At 42.3% G+C, this 20,150-nt stretch overlaps 1 protein-coding gene across 1 annotated transcript in view; it reads right to left on the bottom strand.

Moving 5' to 3' along the window:
• SV2C (synaptic vesicle glycoprotein 2C) overlaps positions 1–20,150 on the bottom strand; it is a 215,910-nt gene that overhangs the window by 13,647 nt on the left and 182,113 nt on the right. Inside the window, exons 8-12 of the mRNA XM_004010196.6 lie at positions 19,785–19,873; positions 14,308–14,466; positions 11,234–11,367; positions 9,548–9,751; positions 8,903–9,062 (exon numbers count right to left, since the gene is read on the bottom strand). Coding sequence (XP_004010245.1) covers positions 8,903–9,062; positions 9,548–9,751; positions 11,234–11,367; positions 14,308–14,466; positions 19,785–19,873 — 746 coding nt within the window. The remainder of the gene's footprint in view (positions 1–8,902; positions 9,063–9,547; positions 9,752–11,233; positions 11,368–14,307; positions 14,467–19,784; positions 19,874–20,150) is intronic.

Below are 20,150 nucleotides of genomic sequence, written 5' to 3'. Positions count from 1 at the left end.
GCCCAAAGTGGGCCTCCATCTCCCTCCAGCCTACAACCACCAAGGGTTGTATTATTGCTTGTTCCTGTTTAAATGCAAATATATTCACAGACAGTTCATAATGGAAGCCTTTGTGTCTTATCATTTATCTGATAAACCTCAGCTAGGAAGTGAGTCCCTGGGCTGGGATAAATAATGACAGAATGAAAGTGAGCCCTGGGAGGCAACCTGGAGTTCATCTAAGGCCATAGTTGATGGATACATCTGTACACCTCCAAATACCAGGTAAGCTTCTTAGAAACTGATTCCCAGAGCCCCACTCAGACCTAATGGGAGGGTGCTGAGAGCCACAGCAGACAGTCATACAACTGGGTTGTAACACAGACATTTCCAAAAAAGTTATTGAGTAAATAAATGAACAATATTAAAATTCATACTGAGATGGATAGACATATTTTTCTTATTCTTCCTGTTAAACATAGCTAGAAGTCGTCAATGTTATAAAATAAACCTAAGACAACTCTGGAAGATAAAGAAAACTGGCAGAGCTGCTGCAGACCTGGGGAATGGTGAGTTCCTGCATTTTCTTTTTGCTTCATAGACCTGAGACTTGGAACTTAAGAAGCTGGCAGAAGGAAATACCAACAGGTACAGATTTAAGTAACACCCAAACCAAAGCCTGCTCTCTCTATCCAAAGGGCCAGGATAGAGGCATCCTAGCAAGACAGAAAATACTTAGATGATAACCTCTCTTCTCCAACCAAATACCAGAAAAAAATTGCAACTCAACTGCCAGCCACACCAACAAAGGTCGAGTGGAGAACCTGGACTCCCACCCTCATGGACCTGTAATGAGGGGCCTCAGCATCACCACTGGGGTGGTGTGGAGGGGAGGCTAAGTAGGAAGCTAGGATTTTCATCCCTCCTGGCCAGTAATGAGCTTGTCTCTTCTTCCCTTCACAGCATCAATAATCATGAGGGGAGCCTGGACTCCCACCCCTGTGCAGCAGGAATGAGGACACCCTTTCTCGGGTGTCAATGGAGGTTGAATGGGAACCTGGACATCTACCTCCAGGCAGTAATGGGTGGCATCCCTTCTCCTCCAAGACAGGTGTCTGGGGAAGCCAACCAAAACTAAAGGCTTAAATAAGATCAGAAGCCTCAGAACATAATATGAAAATGACTGCTTTCAACTGAATACTACTTGTCATCTGAATAACCTGTTGCTGCTGCTGCTGCTGCTGCTGCTGCTAAGTCGCTCCAGTCATTTCCGACTCTGTGCGACCCCATAGACGGCAGCCCACCAGGCTCCTCTGTCCCTGGGATTCTCCAGGCAAGAACACTGGAGTGGGTTGCCATTTCCTTCTCCAATGCATGAAAGAGAAAAGTGAAAGTGAAGTCACTCAGTCGTGTCCAACTCTTAGCGACCCCATGGACTGCAGCCCACTGGGCTCCTCCGTCCATGGATTTTCCAGGCAAGAGTACTGGAGTGGGGTGCCACTGCCTTCTCCACTGGATAACCTGGAAGATCTCAAATAGAAAGCGACAATAAAGAGATGTCAACATTGAGATGACGGAGATGTTAGCATTATCTGACGAAGATTTTCAAGCCATCATGATAATAAGCCTTCACTGGGCAATTATGAGGGCTTCCCTGATGGCTCAGATGGTAAAGAATCTGCCAGTAATGCAGGAGACCCAGTTCAATCCCTGGGTATTACGAACATGCTTGAAACTCTTGAATACACTTGCAGTATAGAACACATCATCAAAAAATAGAAAAGATAGAAAGTCTCAGGAAAGAAATAGAAGACATAAAGAAGAACCAAATTGAAATTTTATAAATGAAAAATACAATAACCAAAATAAAAATCTTAGTGATCAGGCTCAACAGCAGAATGGAGAAGTGAAAGAATCAGTAAATTGAAGGTAGAACAATAGAAATCCAATTTGAAAACCAGAAAATAGACTTAAAAAAAGAGCATCAGCAACCTGTAGGACCTTAACAAGAGATCTAATACTTATGTCACTGGAGTTCAAGAAGGAGAAGAGAAAGTATTCAAATAAATAATAGCTGAAATTTGAAATAATGGTTCACAAATTTGGCAAGGGACACAAATCTACAGATTCAAGAAGCTGAAGGAATCCCAAATGTGAGAACCCAAAGAAATCTACACCAAGACAAAGAGAAAAATCTTGAAAGCAGCCAGAGGAAGCACTTTACCTACAGGGAGAAACAGTTAGGTTGCTAGATTCTCCCCTCCAAAAATGTTGCACCTGTTTTTAGAATTCCCACAACAGCCTCTAAGCAGTAATTTCACCATCATCCCTTCCAGTTAATACTGAGTTTTTATCAGTCTTTAAAACCTTGGGTTTTCTGCATAATAAAAGAAAATTATATATTACCATTGCTTTAATTTGAGGTTTGCTCAAGATGGGGTTGGTCTCCATAAAAGCTAACCATATGTTGAGAGGCTTGGAACTTGCAGCCTATCCCACCCCACCTTGGGGAGGGGAGAGAGGCTGAAGGTTGAGTTCAATTACAAGTGGCCGATGATTTAATCAACCATGCTCACATAATGAACTCTTCATAAATCTAGAGAGCTTTCACACTGGTGAATGCATCCACATGCTGGCAGCGCAGTGCACCCCAAACTCCAGGATGATGTACGCTCCTATACTCAGGAGTATTCTGGACCTTACCCTAGGGACAGACATAGCTCATTTTATGGTACATAATTTTATTATACTTGAAAGATACTGTATTTTTTTTTTTTAACAAATTGACCATTTGTGGCAACTCTGGGTCTAGAAAGTCTATCAGCATCATTTTCCCAGCAGTATTTGCTCACTTCCTGTCTCTGGGTCACATTTTGGTAATGCTCACCAAATATTTCCATTACTATTACATCTGTTATGGTGATCTGTAATTGAAACTTAGCAGGACCCTGTGGGGCTTCTGAGCACTGAAGCCTTTCCATGTCCCCCATTCCTTGTTTGTAGGGAATAGACTCCAGCCTCCATGAGGTCTCCTTGAGTCCCAGGGGCAGATTCAAACTATTGCTAATCAGGGAAGGGAAGGGATGCTGAGACAAGGGAGGAGTCAAGAAACAATAGTGCATGCTTGGGGCAGGGTCCTGATTCTACCTCAAGGGATACACACAGACATATCTTTAAGGCTTTCTAGGTATGCAGTGGTAAAGAACCCACCTGCCAATGCATGAGATGCAAGAGGCTAGGGTTGGATCCCTGGGTCAGGAAGGTCCTTTGGAGTAGGACATGGCAACGCACTCCAGTAATCTTGCCCGGAAAATTCCATGGACAGAGGAGCCTGGTGGGCTACAGTTCATGGGGTCACAAAGAGTAGGACAGACTGAACACAGAGAACTAAAATTCCCAACAAATGGAAGATGTCAGCATTCTTCATTCCAGATTAAAGGACCCAGAGAAGCTCTTCAAGAAGAGCTCAGAGCCAGAACTCATTAGATTACCTAAGGCCAGAGAATGGCCACCTGTATATGTATGGCTGAGTCCCTTCACTATTCACTGAAACTACCCCAACACTGTTAAAGGGCTATACCCCAAAACAAATGTTTTTGGTGTTAAAAATAGAATAAAGGAGTGTAGGCCCTAATCACACAGTCTAATCTTATCAGCAGCCCTGCCCTTGAACTATAATAACTTGCTATAATAACTCCTCACCAAATCTTCTGGAGTTCGGACAGTTTTCGAGGGCAAGAGCCTGTGTGTCCCTCTTTGTCTGGCAAAGCAATGAACTTATTCTTTTCTACTTCACCCAAAACTCTGTCTTGGAGATTTGATAAGGCACCGGTGCACAAAGGCTGAATTTTGGAATCATTACCAGAAAAGAGCAAGTGATGAGAGGTTGTTTAGGGAGTTGAGGACACAGGGCTGGAGATGAAGCTCTATAAAATCTCTTGAACAGCAAGATTTGATGGGCTTCCCGGTTGGTGAGCGCACAGAAGCACTGGGAAGGGGTGGGCCTGGATGGGGCACAGAGCGCCGTGCTCCCCTGCCATTCACACCTGGCCCAGTGTGTGCATCTCTTCTGTCTGGCTGCTCCTGAGCTGGAATCTCTTATAATATATCAGTAAATGTGAGGAAATGTTTCCTTGAGTTCTGTGAGCCATTCTGCCAAGTTATCAAACCTGAGGAGGGCATCATGAGAACTCCAATGCGCAGCCAGTTGGTCAGATGTACAGGTGATGATCTGACTTGTGTTTGGTGTCTGAAATGAAGGCACTCTTGTGGGGATGGAGTCCTTAACCTGTGGAATCTGATGCTATCTCCAAGTGTGTGTGTGTGCACATGCGTGTGTGTGCACATGCGTGTGTGTGTGTGTGTGCACGCACGTACTTGCACACATGCTTGTCACTCAGTCATGTCAGATTCTTTGCGACCCCATGGACTGTAGCCCACCAAGCTCCTCTGTCCAGGAATTCTCCAGGCAAGAATACTGGAGTGGGTTGCCATTCCCTTCTCCATGGTAGATTATATCAGAACGGAGTTACATTTTTAAAACATCCAGTTGGTGTCTCAGTTCAGTTCAGTTGCTCAGTCGTGTCTAACTCTTTGCGACCCTATGAATTGCAGCACGCCAGGCCTCCCTGTCCATCACCAACTCCCGGAGTTCACTCAGATTCACGTCCATCAAGTTGGTGTCTACTGGGAATTAAAGAATTACTTGGTATTGGGGAAAAAAACAGCTCCATATCTGATGACCAAAAGTAAAGTATTGAGCATGGAGGGAAAAAAAAACAACTTTCACTTTTAAAAAGTGTTTGCAGTGACTGTTCAGCTTTATTTTCTCTAGCACAGAAAAGGTGCTGCTCATAAGTACACACCATTTTAATTTCAACATTTCCTGCCTCTTTATTACACAATTTAGAGTAGCTTATAAAAGACAAAGGGTTTCCTGGGTGGCTCAGCAGTAAAGACTCCATCTGCAATGCAGGAGCCACAGGAGATGTGGGTTCAATCCCTGGGTCAGGAAGATGCCCTGGATAAAGGCAAGGCAACTCACTCCAGTATTCTTGCCTGGGAAATCCCATAGACAGAGGAGCCTGGTGGACTATAGTCCATAGGGTTGCAAAGAGTCAGACGCAACTTAAGTAACTTAGCATGCACGCGTGCATAAAAGACAAAACTAGAATACCCGAATACAAGAGCGCAAATCAAGATGAGGAGGGGCAAAGCAAATGTCTGAACCCTGGAGATGAAACACTGACATGGACACTCTGTCTCTTGATGCACAGCAGGGAAGGGAATGTGAGGAATTACTGATTCTTATCATATGAGTGAAGAGACAGAGCGCCTCTCCAGAGTAGGTCCTGAAATGCCCTGCAGATCCAGTGGGAAGCTCTACAGAGATGAGCAGTGCTTTCACAGTAAATCCAAATGTAACCCCTACCAAGAGTCAGAGGTATAACATCACAGATCAAGTCCACACTGTGGGTGACAAGTGTGGCTTTCAAGTGTTGCAACTTTCATAGCACTTAGATTATATCCTAAGTTATGTTCCCTGAATAGAATCATTTGCCCTGGGATTCTGATAGGAGTTGGCTATTAAATGGCTCAAGAGGCTACTTTTTAGTCTGGGGTCTGGAATCAGAGTGTTCTTTTCTGATCATTAAGGACAGATTCTAGAAACTGGGCAAGGAGCTGACAGTGCTAAAGTTCTGGTATGAAACAATTATAGCCTCTAACCAGAAGTGTTTGTCGGGATGTATTCTATTCGCCTTGCACGGGGAGAGGAAGCCAGAGGGTACCACACACAAAACACTTGGGGTTTACCTCTAACAGCTGAGCCACAGTTCAGTGGAGCCCTCCCATGAGACCCAGAGGACCGCAGTGGAGATAGAAGAGAAGGTTTTAGCCTGAAACAGCATAGGTCGTGCCAGCTCATTATGGTGCTAGCAATGCAGCTCTGGCAGATAAGTTATCTCTCCATCATTAAGAAAGTGACTTCCTGTATGTTATCTGGTAATATCAAATTAAGTGGTGAATATTTGCTAGCAGCATGGTCAAAGTGAGGATGCACTTTGCCAATTTCTGAGTCCTGGTCCCGCTGCCATGCTCTGAAATGCATTTCCATGTTTCACTGCTCCAGGAACTGAATGTAAGAGGAATACTATGGCAGGCTGGTGCCCCCAGGACAAGCAGGAGTCCTCCAAAGCTGACTTTTAGCACAGCAATGCCAAGCCTTCCTGAGACTGCTCACTGGTGGCCTGGAACACTTCCACCCAACTGGTCTTCCTTCTTCACTCTTTCATGGGGCTCAGGCTCACGTTGTGGCCAAGACTACATCTCTCTCCCTGTTTTCTCTCATAACTTGCATTTCCTTTAACAAAATCTGTGCATGTTTAACCCCATTTTGTCTGCTGCTTCTCAGAGATCCTGAACTAATACACAGAGCAATTTCTGTCTCTATCTTGCTGATGTTTAACCTTTCTGAGAACAGAAACACAGCAGGTCCATGTTTTTCATGGACGCCCTGCCCAGTTGATGGTGTTTTGTTTTAAAGCCAGGATCTTGCCACAGGAGAGTACTCACCCTTCATCCTTCCAGTCTATAGCAGAGGGATAAGGGGCTGATTCATCTAAAATAGTATCAAACTTTAATAATGCAAAATTAAAAGGTCGCAGTCTATGAAATAACTTTGCTTTAACATGGAGGGGCTTAGCGTAAATGTCTAGTTTAATTCACATCTGGGTCCAGTTTACAGAATGAGCACAAAAGAAAGCTGCAGAGTCTTGATCTTGCCTTGGCAGCACCCTCGTCCAAGATCCATGACATCCACCCCAGGAGCTTGCCCACTAAAGAGAACTACTGTTGGCTGGAAGAAGGAAGGAGATGCTGGACATGGGTTGCATGGTCCCTTTCAGAGCCTAAGTCATCAACAGGAGGTTCCTGATTAGAATATCTGATAAGGAGACGTCCATCAGAGTTCCCAATGGTCTGCAGGGAGGTGGATACAGGAGAACATATAGGGTTCCTGTAAGCTTGGTAATAGAAATTCATGAAGAAGAAATATAAGTTAGAAAGTCTGGGCGTGCAGCAAATGTACCTCACTGTGGCCAACAAATAAAAGAAGGGACTCAGGATCAGTGAAAATTGATGTCCCAAATGTCTCTACACTGTCCTAGGAAAAACCCTCCTCCACTTCAAAGTCCAGAGAATCCTGACTCCATGCTCTAGCAGACAGGGCTCCATGGTGACAGAGCAGGCACAAAATAAAAGACAAAGGCCATTTGTCTTCATGTGTGGCAAAAGGCAAAATAGGGCTCCTATTCTTTTCATGAATCGGCTGCTGAAGCTCCACCCCAAAGCCCTACTGTCTTGTCCTTTTTATGATATGAAGTGCAGAGTCTGTGTGTCTCCATTTTGGGAACAGATGCATAGTTTTATTCTAATGGTGATCTTTTTGTGGTCATTGGAAATGTGTTGGGCTTCCCTTCAGAAGACCAGCAAGGTCAAGGGGTGTGTTCTGGAGACCTCTCTGTGTTGCCTTAATGCAGAGCTCATCTAGGCATTTGCAAACATGAGGTAAAGACCCTCTCAGGACCAATGAGGGGTCCACAGAGGCTCTTGCAGCTGATCCCTCCCTGCTTCACTACATCTTCCTCATAGCCAGCAAGCTAAGTCATGGGCACGGTTAATTCCCTTCACTGGCTTCATTGTCCGAGTAACTCCTGCTAGCAACCATATTCCCCCACATGTTCTTTTTAAAATATATGAGTAGATGTGTAAAATAAATAAGCTGCAAGGACATATTGCATAACACATGGAATATAGCCAATATCTTCTAATAACTATAAGTGGATATAACCTTTAAAAGCTGAGTCACTATGTTGTACATCTGAAACTTTTATATATTGAACATCGACTAAACCTCAAAAAAAAAATCAGGTTTAAAAAAAAACAAACTTCAGAGCTTCCTTGGTGGCTCAGTGGTAAAGACTCCACCTACCAATGCAGGAGACATGGGTTCAATCCCTGATCTGGGAAGATCCCATGAGCATGGAAGCTACCAAGCCCAGGTAAGCTCGCGAACTGTGGCTGCTAAACCCACGTGCTGCAGTACCGAAACCTGCCTGCCCTAGAGCCCATGTTCCCCAACAAGAGAAGCCTCTGCAAGGAGAAGCCCAGGCACTGCACTCTCCAGTTGCCCCCACTGCCCGTAACTAGAGTGCCCCCAGTCTCCTAACTAGAGAAAGGCCTGTGCAGCAACAAAGACCCAGCACAGCCAAAATAAATAGAAAGAAAACAAATCCTCAAAGTGTTACTTCAATGTGTTATTAATGTCTAATAAATTAAATACTCATGTATACTCAAAAGACTTCACAGTTCCTAGGCAAACCTGATTTTCCCATACCACATTTTAGTTAAATGTAACTGTAATATTTAGTATATATATTTAATGCTAATACTGAATATATGTTTAACTATATAATACACATATTACATATAGTTAACTATATAATATATACATTGCTATAAAACTATCTAGCTGTAAATAAAATAAAGCTATAAAGATCTGGGAACAATTTCCATTGTAACTATTCCAATGTAATATTTAGCACTGAATTCATGACTTTCCCTTCTCAGCAATCATCATGAATCCCCAGGAATGTTTTCAAATTGTGAAACTAATCTACAAACTGTTTTCAAAGTAATAACATTTTTATGGTACTGAGTGTAATAGTCAATGAAGAAGAAATCATGTTTGGCTTTATTAAAAAATGAAGAATAAATGAAAGATATGAATAGAACCTACAACTTCATAAGCCAGATTTTTTTTTCTTTGGAATTTCACTTTGGGGAGGAAATGAGAAGTTTGGCTGATTTTCAGTGGTCTCATGGGGCTCAGAGCACCTCTTGCTGGAGGCCCATTTCAACATACCTCCGATCTGTAGGGTACAGCTCCACGGTGACCACATCAAGAGAGTTCCAGGCCGAGATGGTCAACCCGTTGTACAGACACAGCATGCCTATCATCATGGATTCACTGGTGCCAAACCAAAGGAAGAAACAGCTGATCCCCGAAAGCACCATAGAGCCACCTGCCAACGTAGCAGACAAAAAGTGGGGGTGTTTCCTGTCATCTCAGTAGAGCAAGGACCCCTGGTTCTCTGAGATCTCACAGCAAAACTGAATCCCAAGAGGAAACTGCACTCTGGGTTCAAAAAGCTCAGCTACAGGTGTATTTATCTGTATATAAGCTTTATTTCTCAACTACCTTCTCAACACAGCAAGCATAAAACACACATCACCAATTACTCAGCTACCTAAGTAGAAAAATGGACATTAGTCACACATAATTAGTTTCTCAGTCTGTTAACGCACAGAAGCGGTTCAAATGAGATGTAATTAGAGACTTTTTTTTTTTTTTTTTTTACTAAAATTTAGTCTTAATGAAAGGTCTTAGGAGATTTCTCCTCATTTCTGTGGGATGCAAATCCTAGGGGGGTAGGGAGGAATACAGGAGACAGGCTCCCTCTAGATCGCAAGGGCGGCGCCTATGTTTTCCATGAAAGCAAGCATATACCTAGCATCGTTAAGCGCCCGATTCTGTCCATCAGGAGAGCAGACACGATGTTCCCTGGCAACACCGCCAGTGTCCCCAAGAAGTTGACAAAATAAATCCAGTAGGCACTATAGTCATCATCAAAGGTAAATTGGCATCCTGTCTTGTTGTACAAAAATGTGCTGTTTTGAAATCTGCAGTTAATGAATTTATATGGCTCAAAATCTGTGGACACAAAGAAAGTTCAGTGCATCAGGCTGGTACACCAATATGAACAAGCTTTCCAAGAATTTCAGAAAAAACCATGGTATTGGAAGCTCCCTGAGGGTTTCAGAGCTCGCCAAGGCACAGGGTCTAGTAAAGGACCCTGGGTTACAGGGTCCCAATGCAGCTGAAGGAAGGAATACCTTTATTGCATAAAGGAATAAATGGAGTCCAATTATCCCCTGATTTCTTATGGTTGGTCATCGCTAATTATATTGCTTGCTGACTCCTTTATGCTGTTACTTTGTTCTAATTATCATGTTACATAAGGACCAGCATTAGAGTACTAATAGCTTTTACACTACAATTACAAAAATAATTTGTTCTAAAATGTGCATGAATCAGCCTTACTACTGCCATTTTATAGGGCTCTGAGGCAGTGAGAAGAAAAAGGACTTTCCTTGGGTCCTTGAAGCTGAATTTGCAAGTGAAGGTTTAAGTGGAGGAACCAGAGTTGGTCTCATTGGATAGTCACCAGCATTCACTGTTGAGTTTTGTTCTGAATCTTGGATCTAGCCAAAAGGAGTTGCAGATGATGGTGGGTTCTGCTAAAAGGTAATGAGGATCAAAACAGTTATCCTCGCTGATCAAAATCGGCCTAAAAAGCTGGTCTTCTGAGGTTGAATGGGTTGGAAGACAGTGAGAAATCACTGTTTAAACAAACCCTAAGAACCCTGACCCCATCCTTACTTGGAGCTAGACAGAGGTGGCTCCCGTCTGAGCATCGAGAAGGCAGGGCTGGTAACAAAGTGGCGCTGGTCCTTCTGCTGGTGTTGGGCCATTATTTTGACCTCATGGGACAGATGGACCAACGTGCGGGGTGATAGAGCAGGGGCTGTGTGATCAGATGAGCCTGGGCTCATATGTCAGCTGTGAGCAGCTGTACAACTGTGGCCAAATGACTGCAGTTTTTGAAGCTTCCGCTATTGTGAAAATTGAACAAGACAATGAGTGTCTAATAACCTGAGATAGGAACCAGCATATAGTCAGCGTTCAGTCAATGTTTGCTTCCCTCCTCTTTTCCCCTGGGGTGTTTCCCAGACTCCATTAAATGGATTGAATTAAAAGACTATATGTGACTGGGCATGTACTTGTCCATCTCTGTAGTTCAGGCCAGCTCACTTAAGCTAATAGCAGAGTTTGAAATCAAGACTGTCAAATGACTACAGGTTAATTCTCTGCTTTAAAAATTATTCACCACAGGATTTTTTTTTTTCCTGCCAACTTTGAGCTCAGCCTGCTCCATCTGCATTAAATCTGACAAAAACAGTCACTACAAGCTCAGCTTTGACCCAACCTGACGGAGGGAGTTTGTTCATTTGTACTTCAACGTTCACTTCCCCCATAAGCGTCTGCCCATACCTATCACCAAATAGGTATCACGTTTCTTCCAAGAACCAGGGCTGTGAAGAGGATCCAGGCAGGGTTAAGTGGTACACCTACCTGTTTTGTTAAAAACAGTTTCAATAAACGTGCAGTTCTTGAAGTAGGTGTTGACTGAAGTCACATCCTCAAAGGTGCAGGACTTAAAAACTGAATTTTTGAAAGTTATGGATTTGAACCTGATCCCTGCAAATCTGTCCAACACACACGAAAAATTCATGTCAGTGATTGTGTCTATCAGGGTTCAAAGTTAAGTCAAACAGATTTAGAGATGTGACGGTCCACTATGGGCCGTGCTAAATCGTTTCAGTCATGTCCGGCTCTGCGACACGATGGTCTGTAGCCCACCAGGCTCCTCTGTCTATGGGACTTTCCAGGAAAGAATACTGAAGAGGGTTGCCTGAGGTTCTACTACGGATTCTCTTAATTAAAAAGGACAGTGGCTTCTGGATTTTCTAAACTCTTAGCTTTCCCCCCTCTTCCTCATAGAGCCTGTCCTTTTGACTATCTCATTGTTCCCCAATATTATTTTCCACCAGAAAAAGAGATGGCATCCTAAATAACTTCATATAGCTTTCAGCAATGTTGTTAAAAGGGTGTTTGTGGGGTATACAGTTGAAGGCAGTGAGTTTGGAGATTACCTGTGGCTACCGATTCTTTATTTTTCAATCCTATCCTCCCTCTTGCTCCTTCACATATGCCTTTATCTGAAAATTCTCTATTTGGGGCTAACAGCTGTAACTTGAGCATGTGCTCCCATGCTTACTTTTAATGAATGTCTATTTCCCAAGCTGATAACCCAAAGATTCTTTATTCTAGCGTAGGGACTTCCAATTATCTTGAAGAGATGATGGGAGAATCACTTATGTGAGGAATGATTACCTCAAGGGTCAAGAAACTCATAGCTCACAGTCATTTCCAAGAATATTTTTCTTCTCAGCACCAAGAGGTATTCCTCAAACCAAGCTGAATGACCATAGCTCAGCCTACTTTTGGAAATGGTAGAATTATGAAACTTGCTCCGATTCATTTTTGGGTGATGCGAGAGGGAAGGTGGAGATGATAACAGGCACAATCATTCTGACATCTTAGAAGAGTCTATGGTTCAGATATTAAGTGTTGATAAAGACCCTTGGGAGACAGGTATACATATCCATCAATGTGTCTTGGTAATTTATTAAGAGACTGTGAATGTATCCTTCACCAGTTATTGAGAGGAAAATGCTTGCTCAACTGGGGAAGAAGTTAATACACCAAATACCAGTGTTATTAGAGCAGAAAGGGACCAACCCTCCTAGGCAAGGAAGATGACTTAAAAGTAATTCACTACTGAGATTTTAAAGATCGTCCTCACTCTAACGCCAGGCTGCATTTGTCAGCTCGGAATGCACTAAGTGCCTATGAGACCAACCTCCTTAAAAAATTCACCCCCTACTCTAGGAGTTCAGAGTAAGATCACCTAAGCCATCTAGGCATTCTATCTACAGAAGGAGGATAAATCACGGCACATTTTAAGATCACTAATTTTCTGAAATGAAACTGCATTTGGAAAGGGGAAACAATTATTATTCTTTTCACTGGATGCTATCTGCATAGAATACACATGGAGAACAATTCAAAATGTTCAAAAAGGAGAAAATAAGTCTTTTCCCTCCCATTCTCAAGCTATCCAGTTGTTTTTCCCAGAGAGGACCACTGTTCTCATTTTCTCGTATGCTCTTCAGGAAGTGCTCTGCATTCAGCATGCCAGCAAAGAAGACACTATTCTACACTTTGCTTTGTTCTCCTCAGAGTCTACTTCAGAGGCCACTCCTTATCAGTACATGAAGAACTGCCATTTTAGAATGCTTAACAGGAAAACTATTTTTAAAAAATGTATTAGTTAGTGGTATTTCAAATTTCAGTGAAAGACAAAAAAAAATTTTTTTTCTATCACCTTCTAAAGTAAACTTATAGGCTTTACAAGGATTTTAATACTATTAAAATTATTAATCATTATATTGCCAAAGTAAAAAATTTCTCCATGACTGACCAGCTTAGAACTTTTTCTTTAAAATATGGCATACTAGAAATTTCTAATGAGATTAGAATAATTTTTAAATAATGAAGTCAATTTTCAACCTAGAATTATAGAGCACTTGACTCCAAGATTTCTGTGGAAAAACAAGTACAGATTCAAGTCAGTATTTTGGAGGGAGAGTAAAGGTGATCCTCTGTGGATCAGGCCTCCCAGTGAATTGCCAATCTACAGTTACCTCCTAGTTGGTAACTCTCCTTGTCATTACACAAACCATAAGCATCCCACAGAATTATTTTTCATCTTTCCAAACTGGTTTTTGCCTAGAGAAACTTTTATCAATTATGTTAGACTTTTACTTTGATCTCTTTTTAAATTGGAAGAATTTCCTAAGAATGATGTAAACCAACAGAAAGTCATACCAGCAACCATTTATTCAGATAAATAATGGGTAGAAATGAGGGCCTTGTCTGCCCTTTTTCATCTCCAAAAAATAAACCACGACCATTTCTTGAATCAGTTCTTCCTCCGCATCACGAGGAGTTCCACACTCCGTACTCAAAAATGTCCTTTGCTAACTTATCTCCTATTTTCAAAGCCCTTAACTTTGGAAAATCATTCCTATTCTTTAACTGAAACTTTCTCTGATAAAACTTAACCCCAATTCTTGAACCAGCATAGTGGAGAAGGAAGGAATTCTGAAGAGTAGCTCCCTTTTCCAGAGACAGAAAACAGGCATGAAATCACCTGTCAGATTTCCTCTTTAAGTTAAATAACACTATAACCTGTTTTCTCATAATCCTTACTCTGCCCTTCTGTAACAATTTATTTTGCTCACTTTCCAAGGCCTCTCTGAATTTTCTTTTCACACCAGTCAATTCCACTCCTTTACAAATGGCAAGTAGCTCAGTTTAAGAAGGAATTTAAGTGAATTAACTGATATACGTGTATCTTTTCTTTAAAGGCTATTTGGAAGCATTTGAATTCAGTCTGAAAATGACTACATGTACCAACTGAAAAAAAATCATGCATACGCATATTTTAGTGTCATGAAGGCAAATAAGAAATACATTTTTAAGACGAGGTAGGAAATTAAATGATTTAAAAGTTTCTAGACCTGCCATTGTCGCATTCCATTCCGGTAATAATCTGATTTGCCATTGTAAAGTTGATAGTTGCATCTGAAAATTTCACTTTTGGTTCATCTACATTTTTCAACACATTCGACTGCAGATGTTTAATGACATCGGGGAACCAAACAGATAATCCGTAGTACCTGCAAAGACAAAGAAATGTGAGTTTGTAAAGGTGTTTGCTTTCAAGGTTTTTCATCATCTTTACTATCATTATTCTGAATTCTTTTTCAGGTAGTTTGTCTATTTCCTCTTCTCTTTTTTGGACTTCTGTGTTTCTAGTTTGTTCCTTCATTTGTGTAGTATTTCTCTGCCTTTTCATTATTATTATTTTAACTTATTGTGTTTGAGGTATCCTTTTCCCAGCCTTCAAGGTTGAATTCTTTCTTCCTTTTGGTTTCTGCTCTCCTAAGACTGGTCCAGTAAGCTTTGTATAGGGTGAGATTTGTGCTGGGTTTTTTCATTTGTTTGTTTTTCCTCTGATGGGCAAGGCTGAGTGAGGTGGTAATCCCATCTGCTGATGATTGGGTTTGTATCTTTGCTTTGTTTGTTGTTTAGATGAGGCATCCTGCACAGGGTGCCTCTGGTGGTTGGGTGATGCCTGGTCTTGTATCTAAATGGTTTCCTTTGTGTGTGTTCTCACTATTTGATACTCCCTAGGATTAGTTCTCTGGTAGTCTAGAGTCTTGGAGTGAGTGCTCCCACTCTAAAGGCTCGGAGCTTGATCCTTTTTAAAGAATGATCACATTTCAGAATTCCATATCACAGAGAAACCATCTTTTCTCGTCACTTCCCCTGGAGCTGCTGCCGGAGCTATGCCCATGGCCGCCACCTGGAGACCCAGTGGGTGCATGCTGTAAAGGCGTCTCTAAAGGTGCTGGCACTCTAGCGGCCATGACTGCCTCCCTGTTACTTTCAGAGAGGTGGTGGTTTCCGGAGAAGCACTGTTAATTAGCACTGTGCCCCCACTCCCCGCACCCCACCCCAGTCCCTTAGCATTATGGGTCAGCAAACAGGAATCTCATTGGCCCCTCCTCATCACAGGTCTGCAAGAATCAAGCTAGAGGGATGGCTTATGTTTCCTTGGAGAATCCCAGGTCCTGAGTCCCTCCTTGGGAAAGAGACATGTGTAAGAATTCCATCCTACACAGGCGCATCCTGGCCCAGAGGTTTCTCCTCATCCCCTTAGGCTGCACTGAAGAACCCCATCTCCTAGTCTCGAGCTACAAACTCCTGGGGTCCCCAAACTGTGAGGGCCCTTAGACAATGACCTCTTTATTAATGGATGATTTTTCTTGGTTCCTTCACTACCGTGGTCCTGTTAGCCTGGGGGCAGAGTCCATGTCCCCGAGGTTCAAGGCTGGGAAAAAGGTCATTTAAGTATTTATTGGAAAAGCCAGGTTATTGCCCACTTTCTACCTCTCGCCTCTGGTGTGTCATTCTAACAGGTTACAGCTCAGCCACGCTGCCATGATCTTCAGGGCAGTAGCCGCTAACCACAGGTATGAGCAGTTAAATGTGACCAGTCCAGATGAGACACACGTATGGGAAAAATGTAAAATTAAGTCATTAATCATATTGATTAAATGTCAAGAAATGATAATATTTTAGACAAAATGAGTGAAATAAGATATATTATTAAAGTTTGTTTATTAAAGTAATAATTATTGTTTTATTATTAATAAGATATAATAATATATCATTAATAATAATAAGATATATTATTAAAGTTTGTTTCACCAGTTTCCTTTTCCTTTTTTTTCACCCCTTTTTAAACGTGACCGCCAGGACATTTAAAATGATGCATGTGGCTGATGTTATATCTTCACTGGACAATGCCTGGACCAGCACCATCAGCATCACCTGGGAACTTGTTAGAAATGCAGACCCTTGGGCCTCATCCAGACCTGCTGAATCAGAAACTGTGGAGTGGAGTCCTCCAAGGAACTCTTCTGATACTCAAGTTCAAGAACCACTGCTCTGATTTATCCCCAGTTACACTGAGCTACACAAGGGAAGAAGCGGTTATGAGAATCACTTGTGCAGATAGACAAGCTAGGTTTAGAATCCTGGCCTTGCCACTTACCAGCCATGTGATCTTGGGTAAGTTATCAAAGCATCAGTTACCTGCCATCTCTAATATCAGAATGATGAGAGTAACCACCTCCCTGGGCAACTGCTTAGATTAAATGGAATGCAAAATACCCAGCACATAGTGAGTGCTCAAAAGACTAAGTCGTTTTTATCATCAGCATTGTCATCAGGATTCCTGAAATATCTCTGCCTCGGGATTCCATAGATTCCAGCCTCTTGTCTTCACAGATCATGACATAATTACTACAGGGGTGTGAGTGGTGGCCACTGAATATGAAATGACTCTGGAGGCAGCAACTCTGCAGGGATCTCTATTCATCTCCAGAGGATACAAATCTTCAAAAATGGCAACAATGAGGGAAGCATGACACCCTGGAACATTCATCATCAATAACATGCAGGAGTTTCTGCTACGTTCCATTTATTCACCAGTGTTTACTGGATAGCCACTGAATGCTACATATTGTTTGAAGTTTCAGGGACTGTTTAAGGAAATCATAGGCTTAAAATGTGGTCAATAACAGGTAAGTAAACAAAATAAATCATAGATATTATTCTGTAACTCTTCACATTTCAAGAGCAAGACGTTTGTTTTGCTTTTTCTTTGGATCTAGCCAGTGTTTAGCACATAGTAGAAACTTGCACGCGTCCATGCTAAGTCACTTCAGTCGTCTCCACTCTGCGATCCTATGGAGTGTAGCCTGCCAGGCTCCTCTGTCCAGGATTCTCTAGACAAGAATACTGTAGTGGGTTGCCATTTTCCCCTCCAGGGAATCTTCCTGACCCAGGGACTGAACTTGTATCTCCTTATCTTCCGCATTCAGTTCAGTTTAGTTGCTCAGTCTTGTCTGACTCTTTGCCACCCCATGGACTGCGGCACGCCAGGTTTCCCTGCCCATCACCAACTCCCAGAGCCTATTTAAACTCATGTCCATCGAGTTGGTGATGCCATCCAACCATCTCATCCTCTGTCGTCCCCTTCTCCTCCCACCTTCAGTCTTTCTCAGCATCAGGGTCTTGTCCAATAAGTCAGTTCTTCACATCACGTGGCCAAAGTATTGGAGTTTCAGCTTCAACATCAGTCCTTCCAGTGAATATTCAGGACTGCTTTCCTTTAGGATGGATTGGTTAGATCTCCTTACAGTCCGATGGACTTTCAAGAGTCTTCTCCACCACCACAGTTCAAAAGCATCAATTCTTTGGTGCTCACCTTTCTTTATAGTCCAACTCTCACATCCATACATGACCACTGGAAAAACCATAGCCTTGACTAGATGGACCTTTGTTGGCAAAGTAATGTCCCTGCTTTTTAATATTCTGTCTAGGTTTGTCATAGCTTTTCTTCCAAGGAGCAAGCAGCTTTTAATTTCATGGCTGCAGTCACCTTCTGCAGTGATTTTGGATAAATCAAGTCTCAATAAAGTCTCTCACTGTTTCCATTGTTCCCATCTATTTGCCATGAAGTGGTGGGACTGGATGCGATGATCTTAAGTTTTCTGAATGTTGAGTTTTAAGTTAACTTTTTCACTCTCCTCTTTCATTTTCATCAAGAGGGTCTTTAGTTCTTCACTTTCTGCCATAACGTAGTGTCATCTGCATATCTGAAGTTATTGATATTTCTCCTGGCAATCTTGATTCCAGCTTGTGCTTCATCCAGCCTGGCATTTCATATGATGTACTCTGCATAGAAGTTAAATAAGCAGGGTGACAATATACAGCCTTGATGTACTCATTTCCCAATTTGGAACCAGCCTGTTGTTCCATGTCCAGTTATAACTGTTGCTTCTTGACCTGCATACAGATTTCTCAGGAGGCAGGCAAGGGGGTCTGGTATTCCCATCTCTTTAAGAATTTTCCACAGTTTGTTGTGATCCGCACAGTCAAAGGCTTTGGCATAGTCAATAAACCGGAAGTAGATGTTTTTCTGGAACTCTCTTCCTTTCTCGATGATCCAGCAGATATTGGTGATTTGATCTCTGGTTCCTCTGCCTTTTCTAAAACCAATTTGAACATCTGGAAGTTCATGGTTCACATATTGTTGGAGCCTGGCTTGGAGAATTTTGAGCATTACTTTGCTAGCATGTGAGATGAGTGCAATTGTGTGGTAGTTTGAACATTCTTTGGCATTGCCTTTCTTTGGGATTGGAATGAAAACTGATCTTTTTCAGTACTGTGGTCACTGTTGAATTTTCCAGTGCTGGCATATTGAGTGCAGCACTTTCACAGCATCATCTTCCAGGATTTGAAATAGCTCAACTGGAATTCCATCACCTCCACTAGCTTTGTTCGTAGTGATGCTTTCTAAGGCCCACTTGACTTCACAGTCCAGGATGTCTGGCTCTAGGTCAGTGATCACACCATTGTGGTTATCCGGGTCATGAGGCTCTTTTTTGTATAGTTTTTCTGTGTATTCTTGCCACCTCTTCTTAATATCTTCTGCTTCTGATAGGTCCATATCATTTCTGTCCTTTATTGTCCCCATCTTTGCATGAAATATTCTCTTGGTATACCTAGTTTTCTTGAAGAGATCCCTAGTCTTTTCCAATCCATTGTTTTCCTCTATTTCTTTGCACTGATCACTGAAGAAGTCTTTTCTTATCTCTCCTTGCTATTCTTTGGAACTCTGCATTCAAATTTGTCTCCTGCATTGGCAGGATGATTCTTTACCACTGAACCCCCTGGGAAGGCCTGGCAGCTATTTATTGAGCACTTATTTTGTGCCAGGGCTGTATATCAGTGAGCAAAACAGTTCAAAATCTCTGTTCTCACAGAGCTTCCAGAGGAGGAAGACAGAGCCTTCTTTATTCCTACAGAATGAAAAAGCTTTTTGTCTATTAGAAGATGATAGAAGGCACAATGGGGAATAATAAGGCTGAGAAGGGGACAGGGAATCTGAAGGGGGACTGAGAAGCTGCAGTTTTAATAAGGTACTTGGGGAAGTATCACTGAGAAGGTGGCATAGGAGGAAAGCCTCAAAGGAGGAGAGAAACGAGCTGGTCCATGTCTAGGGGTAGGGCACAGACCCGAGATAGGACATGTTCAAGAAAGTTCTGACACATTGGAGGAAGAACAAAGAGGCCAGCAGGGATGGAGCTCCGCCAATAAGGAGAGAGTGGAGAATTCATGGGAGCAAAGCATCCTTGGTCTTATCGAACTTTCCAAACACCGTTGGTTTTGCCACCCCAGCTTTATGACAACATAAATAAAATGATTGCTTGATAAAAACTGTAACTGTTAGCAAATCTAAAAAGAAAAAAACATCCTAGAGTTAATAGCATCACAGTATAAGAGAAGAAAGCAGCGAGGTTGGGAGTTACAGTAGGCAAATTTAAAGATTTCGTTCACCAAAAACGTAAGGATCACTTACCCAAAGGACAGCGTGAACCATACAATCGTGAGTTTTATGGTATTTTCCCTGACTGGGTAGGTGAAACATCTCATAAAAGTCAACCAAATCTGTGAAATATCAGAGAGTTAGTTTTCTTATGCCAGTCCCTAGGCAACTCTATTTCCCAACCCCCTCTCACAAATTATAAAAAAAATGTTGCCTTTTCTTCGGGCTGGATTCATTTGGACTTAAAATGTAAAAGCTAAAGGCTGCTGCTGCTGCTAAGTCACTTCAGTGGTGTCCGACTCTGTGCGACCCCACAGACGGCAGCCCACCAGGCTCCCCCGTCCCTGGGATTCTCCAGGCAAGAACACTGGAGTGGGTTGCCACTGCGTTCTCCAAAGC

The sequence above is a fragment of the Ovis aries genome, chromosome 7, assembly GCF_016772045.2.
Source record: "Ovis aries strain OAR_USU_Benz2616 breed Rambouillet chromosome 7, ARS-UI_Ramb_v3.0, whole genome shotgun sequence".
NCBI lineage: Eukaryota > Metazoa > Chordata > Mammalia > Artiodactyla > Bovidae > Ovis > Ovis aries.
This window is presented reverse-complemented; position numbering and strand designations above follow the sequence as displayed.